Below are 15109 nucleotides of genomic sequence, written 5' to 3'. Positions count from 1 at the left end.
GCTCAAATGTCTGAAAAATACGTAGTTGAGGCTCCAGAGTTCCATGCTCTTTAGCATGGAAAATAGGATCTTGATCTAAGAATTTTAAGCTATTCAATTAGGAGGTAGCTTGCTCTTTATACAGGATACAATCTGCAGGTCCATAACAACATTAAAAAAAAAAAAAGAAATCTGGCATTGAGTTGTGACAGAATATCTGGAAAGCTAATCTGTTATTATGAGGACGAACATGAAAGCAGGGTAGTCTTTATTAAGGAAATTATAGCAAAAATATTTCATTAGATATCGATGTGTTAGTAGAAAAGGGGAGATGAGAATACTGTAACTGCTTTCAGAGAGTCTGTAACCAGCACTGACACCTCCAGCGTTAGAGTGACCAGATGCACCCTCAGTAAGAGTAACTCTTTATTTTCCACCTGGATTAGTAAAGAGAGAAGTTTCTTTTTACAGAGGTTACACAATCTGATACCTTATTCCCTCTACTCAGCAGTTTAGTACACAACTAGCAGGTACTCCACTGATACTTTCTTTATGAAACATCTCCGATCTAGCCCCAGAGGTTTTCAAGGAATGAGAGACTAGTAAAATAAAAAATTATGCCCTGGCCGGTGTGGCTCAGTTGGCTGGGCATCATTCGTGCCAGTCCGATTCCCAGTCAGGGCACATGCCTGGTTGTGGGTTGGATCCTTGGTAGGGGCGAGTGTGGGAGGTAGATGATTGATGTTTCTCTCTCTCTCCCTTCCTTTCTCTCTCAAAATCACTAAACTCATCCACAGGTGAGAATAAAAAAAAAAAAAGAAGTTTCCTCATTTAAAATTACTTCATACTACAATCATAAATCAATTTTACCTCACAGAATAAATACAGTTATCTTAGGATTCAATCTTGTTTATGAGAAAAAGAAGTGACCTGTCACTTTCAAAGATCACTAACCAAATACAATTCACTTATTATTTCCTACACAGATTTAATGCTGTATTCTCACTCCTCCTATAGCAGTGATGGCGAACCTCTGACACGCGTGTCAGTGCCATTTCTGATGACACTCGGCCGCTTGCCGAGGATGAAACATTTATGTTATTTAAACTATAAATATCGCGAAATAATGTTTTTTCCTCAAAGGGACACACTACCCAAGTTATGCTCAGTTTTTTGGCGAAGTTTGAAACACCAAGCTCAAAAGGTTGCCCATCACTGTCCTATAGCAATCGTTAGTCAGAAAAGAATTCTTTGACCCCAAAGCATAAGGGCTTCTTATTATTATGTTACTGAAGTATTCCTATACCAACAGTCTTAGGAATTCCACTTAGTAATGGTATTCATAATCAGCTTAGTATTATTTTAGGGTAGAAGATGGGGGCCTAGAGTAAAATAGCAAGATGGTGATTATAGAGAGATGACAAATATGTAAAAGCTCATTTTAATATTTCCAGTTTAACTATTTAAAATTAAAATATTTAATATTTAAGTTTCATTTCTAAAAATATATATTTTTATTGATTTCAGAGAGGAAGGGAGAAGGAGAGAGAGAAACATCAATGATGAGAGAGAATCATTGATCGGCTGCCTCCTGTACACACCCCCCCACACACACTGGGGATCAAGCCAGCAACCCGAGCATGTGTCCTTGACCAGAATCGAACCCGGGACCCTTCCGTCCGCAGGCCAAAGATCTTATCCACTGAGCCAAATCGGCTAGTGCTAAAAGTTTAGTTTTAACTGGAAAGTGAAATTGTTTAATTCATGAAAGGATTTTCTGCACTAACCCTGGAAGAGCTGAATGAACCGAGGCCGCAAGGCGGCGGGGATCACACTGTCGGGCAGCTCCCGCAGGAAGAGCTTTAAGAGACTGGCCGCTGCGCACACGTCGCCGTCCTCCCGGAGCTCCACGGGCACGCCGCTCTCGAACTTCAGGCGCAGCTGCTCCACCACCTTCATGTTGCCGTTCACCCTAAAAAGGCCTTCCTGGGTGAGTCCTGGAACAGTGAGGCAGACACACAGGAAATAAACAGAGGTCACTTACCGATACAAGCTCTAAAGGTCAATAACAACAAAAATAAATAACTCTCGGGACAGGATTCTTTGAATACTATATAATAACCAAGTTTCATATTTTGTAAAAATGTTTTCCTAAAATAATACATCCTCTGTCTACAACATACCAACAAAAAGAGCATACGTAACTGTTATAAAAGCTGACCTCTAAAAATTACGTTAGGACATATATAACCACAGAACATATACGGTTCTACAAAGAAATTTCATCCATATAATCTTATAGAGTACATAACAGAAACTAACCCTGGGCCCCAATAACAGCTTAGCACAGGGATGGGCAACCTTTTGAGCTCGGTGTGTCAAACTTCGCCAAAAAACTGAGCATAACTCGGGTAGTGTGTCACTTTGAGGAAAAAACATTATTTCGCAAATGTTTCATCCTCAGGAGCAGCAAATGTTTCATCCTCTGCATGCAGCCGCCTCAGCAGCCGCGTGTCATCAGAAATGGCTACGCGTGTCAGTGCTGACACGCGTGTCATAGGTTCGCCATAACTGGCTTAGCATTTTGAGAACAACTATTTTTAAAAAATAGCATGTATGTAAGAAACTTCTCAACTCTGATTATTTTGTAATAATTTAATTAAGAAGTAATATTTCTTTAGCAATCACTAAATTTAAGGTATAAGACTCTATGAGACTATAAAGTAGTATAAGACAAGATCCTTGCCTTCAGCTAACCGGCGATATTAGTCTTGGCTGGGGTCAACCGAAAGCTTCATGGAGGAGACCTTTGGCTCCTTTGCATAATTTTGGCTAAAATACAAGCAAGATGGAAGGGCTGGGGCTGACATACGTGAAACTAATGCAGTTTAAGTTTTAGGGCCCCTCATTTGTTTGGGTCCTTTCCAGTGCTCTGTCCCTAATTTAGTATTTTTAATTTTGTATTCTTTTTCTTAAGGGGGCCCCAAAAGAATTAAGCAACAGAACACACAAAACCTTGACTTATCCCTCACAAAAAGAACAACTATATGAATTAAGAAGCAGAGTCAGGACAGAATAAAGAAAGGTAGGCAGATAAAAATGTGGAATGTTTAGGTCAAACAGTGATGGGGTAATAAATGGAAGAAATGGGATAGGGCCATGAATGCCAAGTTCAAGACTGCAGACTTTATCATTGGAGCACATTTTCAAGTGGGGGATGGGGGAGCACAAGAGGGGAACCCAATACAATCAAGGTTTAAGAAAGACCTCCTAGCTAACAAGTAAGGAAAGCAGAGGGCAGAGAACTTGCCTTCTGGAAACTATATTCAACTGTCAGGCAATCGGACAGAACTTAAGGTGGGAAGGAAGTGAAAAAAAGCGTATAAAGGTGATTTGGTAACTTAGTACAAAAGGGAAGTAAAGGAAGAGTAAGAGTTGAAAGGTAAGGTTTGAAAACAAGAAATCCAGGAAAAAAAGCACTGTCAAGAATAAGGCGAAGTTTGTAAAGGGTGATGGGTAGTTTAGGCAGAAGATAATGACTTTCAGCTCAGTGTACTGTGTTTGAGGAGATGACACACCACATAAGCAAGTGAGCCAGACCATGAAGGTATGTGAGAAATGTCAGAAACAATCATTCTAAGAAAGAGTAACCCAAGGACTTAACTTGCCACTCTTCTTTGAGAACCCAATCGTGAACTTTAGCAATGACATAGAATTGAGTCCTATTAGAATTATTAAAATGGAAGGGCTTGTTTATATCAGCCCTTACTTCTTTCTCTTACCTGCTAAATTGTCTTGCTCTTTTTTGTTGTTGTTGTTAAAATATATTTTATTGATTTCAGAGAAGGAGAGAGGGAGATAGAAACATGAGTCATGAGAGAGAATCATCCACCAGCAGCCTTCTGCACGTCCCCACACTAGGGGTCGAGTCTGCAACTTCAGCATGTGCCCTGACCTGGAACTGAACTGTGACCTCCGGGTTCAAAGGCTGACACTCAATCTCTGAGTCACACCAGCTGGGCTTGATAATTAAAAAAATTTTTTTAGCTTTTTTTTTTCTCCATTTTTTTATTAAGGTATTATATGTGTACATATCTTACCATTGCCCCCCCCCCCCACCCCACTCCCATACATGCCCTCATCCCCCAGTGTTTTGCATCCATTGGTTATGCTTATATGCATGCATACAAGTCCTTCGGTTGATCTCTTATCTCCCCCACCTCTCCCTAACCTTCCCCCTGTAATTTGACAGTCTGTTTGATGCTTTACTGTCTCTGTATCTACCTTTTTGTTCAACAGTTTATAATGTTCTTTATTATCCATAAATGAGTGAGATTATGTGGTATTTTTCTCTCATTGACTGGCTTATTTCACTTAGCATAATGCTCTCCAGTTCCATCCAGGTTGCTGCAAATGGTAAGAATTCCTTCTTTTTTATGGCAGCATAGTATCCCATTGTGATCCAGTCATCTGCTGACGGGCACCTAGGCTGTTTCCAAATCTTAGCTATTGTAAATTATGCTGCTATGAACATAGGGGTGCATATATCCTTTCTGATTGGTGTTTCTAGTTTCTTAGGATATATTCCCAGGAGTGGGATTACTGGGTCAAATGGGAGTTCCATTTTCAGTTTTTTGAGGAAACTCCATACTGTTCTCCACAGTGGCTGCACCAGTCTGCATTCCCACCAGCAGTGTACGAGGGTTCCTTTTTCTCCGCATCCTCGCCAACACTTGTCTTTGTTGATTTGTTGATGACAGTCATTCTGACAGGTGTGAGATAGTACCGCACTGTCGTTTTGATTTGCATCTCTCGGGTAATTAGTGACTTTGAGCATGTTTTCATGAGTCTCTTGGCCTTCCTTCTGTCTTCTTTCGAAAAGATTCTATATACATCTGTTGCCCATTTTTTTATTGGATCATTTATCTTAAAATTTTTTTATTGTGATGAAAAACATATACAATTTTCCTTTTTTTTCCCAATTATTCTTCACATTCAATATTATTCTGTATTAGTTTCAGGTGTACCACATAGTGGTTAGACAATCATATACTTTACAGAGTAATCCCCGTGATATTTCAAATACCCCACTGGCCCTTACATAGCTATTATAATATTTTTTATTTACTTATGTATTTTAATAAATTCTTTCTTGATTAAATTATTACATATGTCTCCTTTTTTCCATTGACATCTCCCTGGCAACCCCCATTTCCCATCACATGTCCTCACCCCCCTAGTGTCTGTGTCCACTGGTAATGCTTATATGGATGCATACAAGTCCTTTGGTTGATCTCTTACCCGCCCCCCCTTCTGTGCCTTCCCACTGAGGCTTGACAGTCAGTCCTATGCTTCTCTGTCTCTGGATCTATTTTTGTTCATCAGTTTATGTTGTTCACAATATTCCACAAATGAGTGAGATCATGTGATATTTATCTTTCTCCGACTGGCTTATTTCGCTTAGCATAATGCTCTCCGGGTCCATCCATGCTGTTGCAAATGGTAAGAGTTCCTTCTTTTTTTACAGCAGCATAGTATCACATTGTGTAGAGGTACCATAGTCTTCTAATCCACTCATCTGCTGATGGGCACTTAGGCTGTTTCCAAATTGTAGCTATTATAAATTGTGCTGCTATGAACATAGGGGTGCATATATCCTTTCTGATTGGTGTTTCTATTTTCTTGGGGTATATTCCTAGAAGTGGGATTACTGGGTCAAATGGGAGTTCCATTTTTAATTTTTTGAGGAAACTCCATGCTGTTTCCCAAAGTGGCTGCACCAGTCTGCATTCCCACCAGCAGTGCAGGAGGGTTCCTTTTTCTCCGCATCCTCTCCAGCACTTGTCGTTTGTAGATTTGTTGATGATTGCCATTCTGACAGGTGTGAGATGGTACCTCATTGTTATTTTGATTTGCATCTCTCAGATGATTAGTGACTTTGAGCATGTTTTCATCTGTCTCTTGGCCTTCTGTATGTCCACTTTGGGGAAGGGTCTATTTAAATCCTTGCCCATTTTTTGATTGGGTTGTTTATCTTCCTTTTGTTAAGTTGTATGACTTCCCAATAAATTGTGGAGATTAAACCCTTGTCAGAAATAATATTGGCATATATGTTCTCCCATGCAGTGGGCTTTCTTGTTGTTTTGTTGATGCTTTCTTTGCTGTGCAGAAGCTTTTTATTTTGATGTAGTCCCATTTGTTCATTTACTCCTTAATTCCCATTGTCCTAGGAGCTGTATCAGTGAAGATATTGCTAAGACATATGTCTGATATTTTGCTGCCTGTGGCTTCCTCTAAGATTTTTATGGTTTCCCTTATGTTTAAGTCCTTTATCCATTTTGAGTTTATTTTTTTTGTATGATGTAAATTGGTGGTCTAGCTTCATTTCTTTTGCATGTAATGGTCCAATTTTTCAAACACCATTTATTAAAGAGACTGTCTTGACTCCATTGTATGCTCTTGCCTCCTTTGTCAAATATTAATTGAGCATAATGACTTGGGTCGATTTCTGGGTTCTCTGTTCTGTTGCATTGGTCTATATGTCTGTTCTTGTTCCAGTACCAGGCAGTTTTGAGGACAGTGGCTTTGTGGTATAGTATGATATCCGGTATTGTGATCTCTCCAACTTTGTTCTTCTTTCTCAAGATTGCTGCAGCTATTCGGGGTCTTTTTAATTTTATACGAATTTTTGGAGAGTTTGTTCTAGGTCTGTGAAATATGCCATTTGGTAACTTAATGGGGATTGCATTAAATCTATAGATTGCTTTGGGTAGTATGATCATTTTAATGATATTGATTCTATCAATCCATGAACATGGTATATTCTTCCATTTCTTTATGTCTTCCTCTATCTCTTTTTTCAATGTCCTGTAGTTTTCTGAGGACAGATCTTTTACCTTCTTAGTTAAGTTTATTCCTAGGTAACTTATTTATTTATTTATTTTTTTTTGGTGCAATGGTAAATGGGATTGTTTTTGCTTCTCTTTCTGTGAATTCATTATTGGTGTGTAAAAAAGCCATAGGTTTTTGGGTGTTAATTGTGTATCCTGCTACATTGCCAAATTCATTTATTAACTCTAATAGTGTTTTGATGGAGTCTTTAGGGTTTTCTTTGTATCATGTAATCTGCAAATAATGACAATTTTACTTCTTCTTTTCCAACTTGGTTGCCTTTTATTTCTTCTTCTTTTCTAATTGCTATGGCTAGCACTTCCAGTACTATGTCGAACAGTAGTGGTGATAATGGGCATCCCTCTTTGCCCATTGAATATGATGTTGGCTGTATGTTTGTCATATAAGGCTTTTATTATGTTGGGATATGCTCCCTCTATTCCCACTTTGCTTCGAGTTTTTAACAAGAAAGGGTGTTGGATTTTGTCAAATGCTTTTTTGCATCAATTGATATGACTGTGATTTTTATCTCTGAGTTTATTTATCTCTGAGTTTATTACATTTATTAATTTGCAGATATTGTAACATCCTTGTATCCCGGAATAAATCCCACTTGGTAATGGTGTATGATCTCTCTAATGTAATGCTTGATCCAATTTGCTAGGATTTTGTTGAGGATTTTAGCTTCTATATTCATCAGAGATATTGGCCTGTAATTCTCTTTCTTTGTGGTATCTTTATCTGGTTTTGGGATTAAGGTAATGCTGGCTTCACAGAAAGAGCTTGGAAATGTTCCTTCCTCTTGAATATTTTGGAATAGTCTGAGGAAGATAGGTTTTAGTTCTTCTTTGAATGTTTGGTAAAACTCCCCTGTGAAGCAGTCTTGCCCAGGGCTTTTGTTTGCTGGAAGTTTTTTGATTACTGATTCAATTTCCTCCATAGTTATCAGCCTATTCAGATTTTTTATTTTTATTTTTACAGATTGAGTTTTGGAAGGTCATATTTTTCTAGGAATATGTCCCTTTCTTTTAGGTTGACCAGTTTGTTGGAATAAAGTTGTTCATAGTATTTTTTTTTTTAAAATCCTTTGTATTTCTGTGGGGTCTGTTGTTATTTCGACTCTTTCATTTCTGATTTTATTTGGATCCTCTCTCTTTGCTTCTTGGTGAGCCTGGTTAGAGGTTCATCAATCTTATTTATCCTTTCAAAGAATAAGCTCTTGGTTTCATTGATCTTTTGTATTTTTTTTTTTGGGGGGGGGGGTCTCTCTGTCATTTATTTCTGCTTTGATCTTTATTATTTCCTTCCTTCTGCTCACTATGGGCTTTTCTTGCTGCTCTCTAATTCTTTGAGTTGTAAAGTTATATAATTTATTACAAGTTTTTCTTGTGTTTTTGTTGCTGTTGTTTTGCTTGTTTTTTAAGGGTGGCCTGTAATGCTATGAACTTCCCTCTCAGGACTGCTTTCACTGCGTCCCATAGATTTTAGATTCTTGTGTTTTTATTGTCATTTGTTTCCAAGATGTTTTAAATTTATTCTCTGATCTCTTTTGGTAACCCAATCATTGTTTACCAGCATGCTCTTTAGCCTCCAAGTGTTTGAATTTGTTTGTTTTCATTGTAGTTGATTACTAATATTATGTCGTTATGATCTGAGAATTGCTTAATATGATTTCAATATTCTTGAATTTGGAGAGACTTTGCCTGTGTTCCAATATGTGGTCTAACTTTGAGAATGTCCCATGTATACTTGAGAAGAATGTATATTCTATAGCTTTGGGGTGAGATGTTTTGCAAATGCCCATTAAGTCCATCTGAGCCAGTGAGTCAATTAGGATTGCTGTTTCTTTGCTGATTTTTTGTCTACAAAATCCCCTTCTATGATTGTATTGCTGTTGATCTTTCCCTTGATATCATCCTGAAGTTTTTTTATGTATTTGGGTGCTCCTGCTTTGGGTGCCTATATGTTTACCAGAGTTATATCCTCTTGTTGTATCAATCCCTTTAGTATTATGAAGTGGCCTTCCTTATTTTTTGTTATGGCCTTCACTTTGTGGTCTATTTTGTCAGATATGAGTATTGCTACCCAACTTTTTATCATTTCCATTTGCCTGGAAAATATTTTTCCATCCCTTCACTTTTAGTCTGTGTGAGTCCCTTGTTCTGAGGTGGGTCTCTTGTAGACAGCATATATATGGGCCATTCAACCACTCTATGTCTTTTGATTGGAGCATTTAGTCCATTTACATTTAAGGTTATTATTGATAGCTACTTGTTTGTAGCCATTTTTATTCATTATGCCTGTGTTCCTTCTTGCCTTTCTATTTCTTCTTCTTACAACAGTCCCTTTAACATTTCTTGCATTGCTGGATTGGTAGTGATAAACTCCCTTAGCCCTTTTTTTTTTTTGTCTGAGAAGCTCCTGATTTCCCCTTCAATTTTGAATGATAGCCTTGCTGGATAGAGTATTCTTGAATTCAGTCCCTTGCCTTGCATCACTTTGAATACTTCATTCCATTCCCTTCTGGCCTGGTGTGTTTCTGTTGAGAAATCATTTGATAATCTAATGGGAGAGCCTTTGTAATAACTCTCTGTTTCTCTCTTGCAGCCTTTAAGATTCTCTGTCGTTAATGTTTGCCATTGTAATTAAGATGTGTGTGTGTCCTTGTGGGTTCATCTTGTTTGGGACTCTGTGCTTGTGTGACTTTTCTTCCCCAGATCAGGGAAGTTTTCTGTCATTATTTCTTCAAATAGGCTTTCTAATCCTTGCTCCTCTTCTTGTCATTCTGACACCCACATTATCCATATGTTACTTTGTTTCATGTTGTCCCAAAGCTCCCTTAGGCTCTCCTCCTGCTTTCTAATTTTTTTTCTCCAATTGCTGCTTAGATTGGGTGTTTTTCTGCCCTATCTTCTAATTCGCTAATTTGGTACTTTGCTTCTTGTAGTCTACTGTTTAAACCTTCCATCATGGTTTTATTGTAGCTGTATTGCTTTTTATTTCCTCTTGATTCTTACATGTTATTGGTTTTCTCATCCAGCCTGTTTAGGAACTTACTCTGAATTCTTTTTCTGACATATTACATGCCTCTGTTTCATTTAGTTCATTTTCTCACGACTCCTTTCATTTGGGGGCTGTTTCTTTATGTCCCCATCTTTGCTCTCACAGACGGGTCCAGGCACCAAGACGCGCAGTGCCTGGGGCCAGCGTTGCAGGCTTGGCAGGCAGTGAGCATAGTCTGAGTCTGGCCAGTGGGACACACAGTGCCCAGGAACTACACAGTGGTCTGGCGGGTGGGGGACACACTCTGGGACTCATAGGAGCCCATGTCCAGGGAGGCTGGAATCCTGGTGTCTGTGGATCTGCACCTGAGGTAGCAGGTCTTTGGTCAGAGTCCCTGTAGGGTCTGGGGTGGTGTCTGAGGCCAGTCTGGGTGGTAGTGAGGCTGGGCCTCTTCAAGATGGCATCGTTTCTGTCAGAGCTGGCCCCCCAGGGTGTTATTTCAGCTGTATCAGGGGCTCTCCATTTAGGAGATCCCGGTCCGCCAGCCCCCAAAAGTCCTGCAGGACCTAGCTGTCACACACACACACACACACACACACACACACACACACACACACACAGCACACATCCACACACTCCTCTTTTGCTCCCTCACTCACTCATATTCTCTTCCTCACTGCTGTCCTGCCAGCCGCCATCTTCCCCGCCTCCAATAAATTTTTTTCTGTCTTACTTTTTCTAAAGAAAAAGGATCTTTAGAGCTTGCCCCCTTGTGTTAAAGGGACATTTTCCAAACTGGTTTGTTTTATATCTCTTGTTGGACCCCTTTGTGACAAACAGATGGGAGGTTTTCATTTTAAGGTCTTTGCACTTAGTTTTCCTGAAACAGACCTCAAATTGTCTTTTAAAAACAATTCCACATGAACCTCAGAAGTTGTTGTGGGATGTGGTTGGGTCTTTTTCCTTTGCCTTTCTCCCTTTGTGTTACAAAAATACAAAACAAAACACAATGGAGGGGAGAGAAGGGGAGGGGAGAAAAAGGATGCTAATTTCTTTGTAGTTTGATAACACATTTTCTGAACTCTTTATGTCAACAAATATTAATGAGTACTTTGCACTAGGTTAGGTACTAAAGAAATCAATTCTGAGAAAGAAAAAACACTACCATTATCTTTATGGAATTTAAAGTCTAGGGAGATGTTTATATTTTTGTATTTACATACATATTATTTTGCTCTGAAGAACGTAAATATCAAAAGATGACATAAAGTTTAGCTCCAAGTTTGACAAAAATTTGTGAAACCAGAGATGATGTTAAAGATACTTAACAACCAGTATGGCCAGGGCATAATCAGAGGAGATACCAGTCACTCTGTGTGGTAGGCAGCTTCTCAAATGGCCCCAATGATCCCCACCACTTGTTATCCATATCCATGTGTAATCTCCTCCCCTTGAGTGTGGGCTGGACCTAGTAATTTGCTTTTAACCAATTCAATGTAGCAAAGCAATGTGATTGGGTTCTAATCTCATTTCTGAATTTAGGTTATAAAAGACTTGCAGAGTCCATCTTGCTTGCTTGTGTTTCCTCTCTCTCTCTCTGGCTCTTCTTACTTGCTCACTCTGATGAATTGCTGCTATTTATTTTGTTAGCTGCCATATGGAGAGGTCCACGTGGCAAGGAACTGAGGGCAGTTTCTGGACAACAGCCAGCAAGAAGGACCTGAAAACCTCAGGTCTACAACCCACAAGGAACTAAATCTTGCCAACAGCCATGTAAATGAACTTGGAAGTGAACATTTCCCCAGTCAAGTCCTGATAGGCCTGTAGCTTCAGCCAACATCACAAATGCAGCCTTAGAAGAGACCCTAAGACAAAAGAAACAGCTGTGCTGGAATTCCTGACCAATGTTTATTCCCATGAGGAAATAAACATTGTTGTTTTACTCTACTATGTTTGGGGATAATCTATTATTCAGTATCAGACAAAAGGAATGGCATATCATATTAGTTAATGCTGCAAAATATCAGTTACTATTGGAAGACTTTAGCATGTCATTTTTAAAGCATCCCAGATTTGTTTCCTCTACTCCACAAAGCTTCATCTGTAACACAGAAATGTATACTGGCACCAAGCAGAGCATTCAATAAAGGAGAATCCAATTCCTGGTCAAGGCCCAAATCCTGAAAATTTAGAATTCTGCATCATAGTCCTTGTATTTTATATTAAATACAAAAATATAAACATCTCCCTAGACTTTAAATTCCATAAAGATAATGGTAGTGTTTTTTCTTTCTCATAGTCCTGTATCTACCCAGCTCCTGAGCTTATTTTTGGCTTAGCGAATGCCCCCTGGGTCAGATTTCACAGACCTTAGGTTTTCTCTTCCAACAAGCTTTTGTGACCCTTCCCTCAGATAAATATACTCCCAGTTATTCCAAAATAACCACCAGTTCCAAGAACTGGCTTTGGTTTTCAAGGTTCCTGATCCCACTAGACCTTACCAGTGGAGATAAGTTATAAATGGAAGGAATCTAAGTTAAAATGCTTCTCAACCATTCGTTTCTGTCTCTATTTATCTGCACAACTTGTCCCTCAGGAACATCTCTAACCCAAACAACTTTTAGAATACTTAATAATTTTCAAGCAGGAGAAGTTTACCCCTGGTCATGGCTATATCCACTCTGGAAGAAGGGAGTGGGAGGGGAATGGACAAAACAGTTTTTTTTTTAAAAAAACCCTTTTGAACTTATATCTAATGCTCATATGAGGTTTACCAGACTAAATAATCTCTAAATTTTCCTACTCTATAAATTTTTATGAAATGATAATTACAACTGAAACGTTCAGAAGAAGGAGATATCTAGAAGGCTTAGTGGTGTTATTCTCATACATTTCTGAAATTTTGTTAGATTTGATTTCAGGAGATATGGATTAAGCATCATGGAACATCAATTTAATAATGATCATACAACCTAATTAACATCTACACCACTGACAACTACATTTTTGTACAATTGAATATTTATTACAAAATAGTGTGAACATATCATCATTAGAAACTAAACATGCCAGAAGTCAGAATTTGCCTAATTGGAACACTTTGGCCCAGAAAGCAGTATAACAATATGTAAGCATATTCTGACATCTGGTGGTGAGTGCAGAATCCTACACTTTAAGAACTTAAAATGACATCACACATGATCTCACTCATTTATGGAAAATAAAGAACATTATAATCTGATGAACAAAAAGATAGATACATAGGCAGTAAAGCATCAAACAAATTACAGCGGAAAGGCTGTGGAGTGTTGGGGCCGGGGGGGGGAGGGGGGAAGAGACCTAACGAAGGACTTGTATGCATGCATATAAGCACAACCAATGGACACGAGACACGGGGGGCAGGAAGGGGGATGGGATGAGGGCATGTGACAGGGGTTAGGGGAGCCTGGGGGAAGGTCAATGGAGAAAAAAAAAAGGGAGATATATGTACTACTATGTGTAACACTTTAAACAATAAAATAAAATTCAAAAGAAAAATACAAAACAAATAAAAACAAAGTGATGCAAAGCAAGGGACTGAATCCAAGAATACTCTATTCAGCAAGGCTATCATTCAAAATTGAAGGGGCAATCAGGAGCTTTGCAGACAAAAAAAAAAAAAAAAAAAAAGGCTAAGGGAGTTTATTACTACCAAGCCAGCAATGTAAGAAGTGCTAAAGGGACTATTATAAAAAGAAGAAATAGAAAGGCAAGAGGGAACACAGGCATAAAGAATAAAAATGGCTACTGACATCACTGGAAAAATCCTCTAGACAAAAAAATCAGGAAAGAAATAGCAATCCTAAATGACTCACTACATAGGATGGACTGAGTCGACATCTGCAGAACATTTCACCCCAAAGCTACAGAATATACATTATTCTCAAGTGCACATGGGACATTCTCAAAGATAGACCACATATTGGAACACAGGCAGAGTCTCTTTAAATTCAAGATGATTGAAATCATATCAAGCATCTTCTCAGATCACAATGGTATAATATTAGAAATCAACTACAATAAAAACAATTAAAAAAATTCAAACACTTGGAGGTTAAATAGCATGCTATTACCAAAGAGATCAAAGAGGAAATTAAAAGCAATTACAATGAAAACACAACTATCCAAAATCTATGGAGCACAGTGAAAGCAGTCCTGAGAGGGAAGTTCATAGCATTGCAGGCCTACCTCAACAACAACAAAAAAAAGGTAATAAATTATCTAACTCTACAACTTAAAGAATCAGAAAGAGAGCAACAAGAAAAGCCCAGAGTGAGCAGAAGGAAGTAAATAATAAAGATCAGAGCAGAAATAAATGAAATAGAGACCAAAAAAAAAACAATACAAAAGATCAATGAAACCAAGAGGTGGTTCTTTGAAAGAATAAACAAGATTGATGAACCTCTAGCCAGGCTCACCAAGAAGCAAAGAGAGAGGACCCAAATAAACAAAATCAGAAATGAAAGAGGCAAAATAACAACTGACCCCACAGAAATACAAAGGATTGTAACAACAACAACAAAAAAAATTACTATGAAAAATTCTGTTCCAAAAACTGGTCAACCTAGAAGAAATGGACGTAAAGCTCTTTATGCAATATGAAACAATCTCCAAAGTATTATTAAGTAATTTTTAAAAAGATTCATAACAGTGTGCATGTTGTCTTATATTTATGTTAAATGGACAAAACAACATAAACATATATTAATCAGATATGTTTGCCATAACATATCAGAAACTAGTCTAGTTTCTTGGAGGAGCATATTGTTTCTGGGAGTGAAAATGAATGACCAGGGGACAGGGTTTAGAGGGAGAGACTTTTTACTGTATATCTTCCTGTATTTTGAACCATGTAAGTATATTAACTATTCAATAATTATTTAATAACAGAGGCCCAATGCATGAAGATTCGTGCAAGAATGGGCCTTCCTTACCCTGGCTGCTGGCACTGCCTTCGCTCTGGCTGGAGCTGCCTTTCTGCCTTTCTGCCTTCCCACGCTGCCCAGAGGTCTGGAGCAGCTGGGGCAGTGCGGAACGCCTGCATCGTCACCATGGTGATGACACAAGTGTCCCGCCCTGCCCCCGGCCGCTTGGCACCTGCATATGCAAATTAACCCACCATCTTTGTTGGGTTAATTTGCATACACACTCCTGATTGGCTGATGGGCATCACGAAGGTATGGTCGATTTGCATCTT

The 15109-nt window shown here is 38.6% G+C and overlaps 1 protein-coding gene across 1 annotated transcript in view; it reads right to left on the bottom strand.

The window, feature by feature from the left end:
- The window catches only part of FAM13A (family with sequence similarity 13 member A), a 254998-nt gene that overhangs the window by 237733 nt on the left and 2156 nt on the right, over positions 1-15109 (bottom strand). Inside the window, exon 2 of the mRNA XM_054727491.1 lies at positions 1767-1976. Within this exon, the coding sequence (XP_054583466.1) occupies positions 1767-1976 (210 nt within the window). The remainder of the gene's footprint in view (positions 1-1766; positions 1977-15109) is intronic.

Source organism: Eptesicus fuscus, chromosome 2 (genome assembly GCF_027574615.1).
Source record: "Eptesicus fuscus isolate TK198812 chromosome 2, DD_ASM_mEF_20220401, whole genome shotgun sequence".
Taxonomy (NCBI): Eukaryota; Metazoa; Chordata; class Mammalia; order Chiroptera; family Vespertilionidae; genus Eptesicus; species Eptesicus fuscus.
The sequence above is the reverse complement of the archived record's forward strand: the minus strand, read 5'-3'. Positions and strand labels throughout refer to the sequence as shown.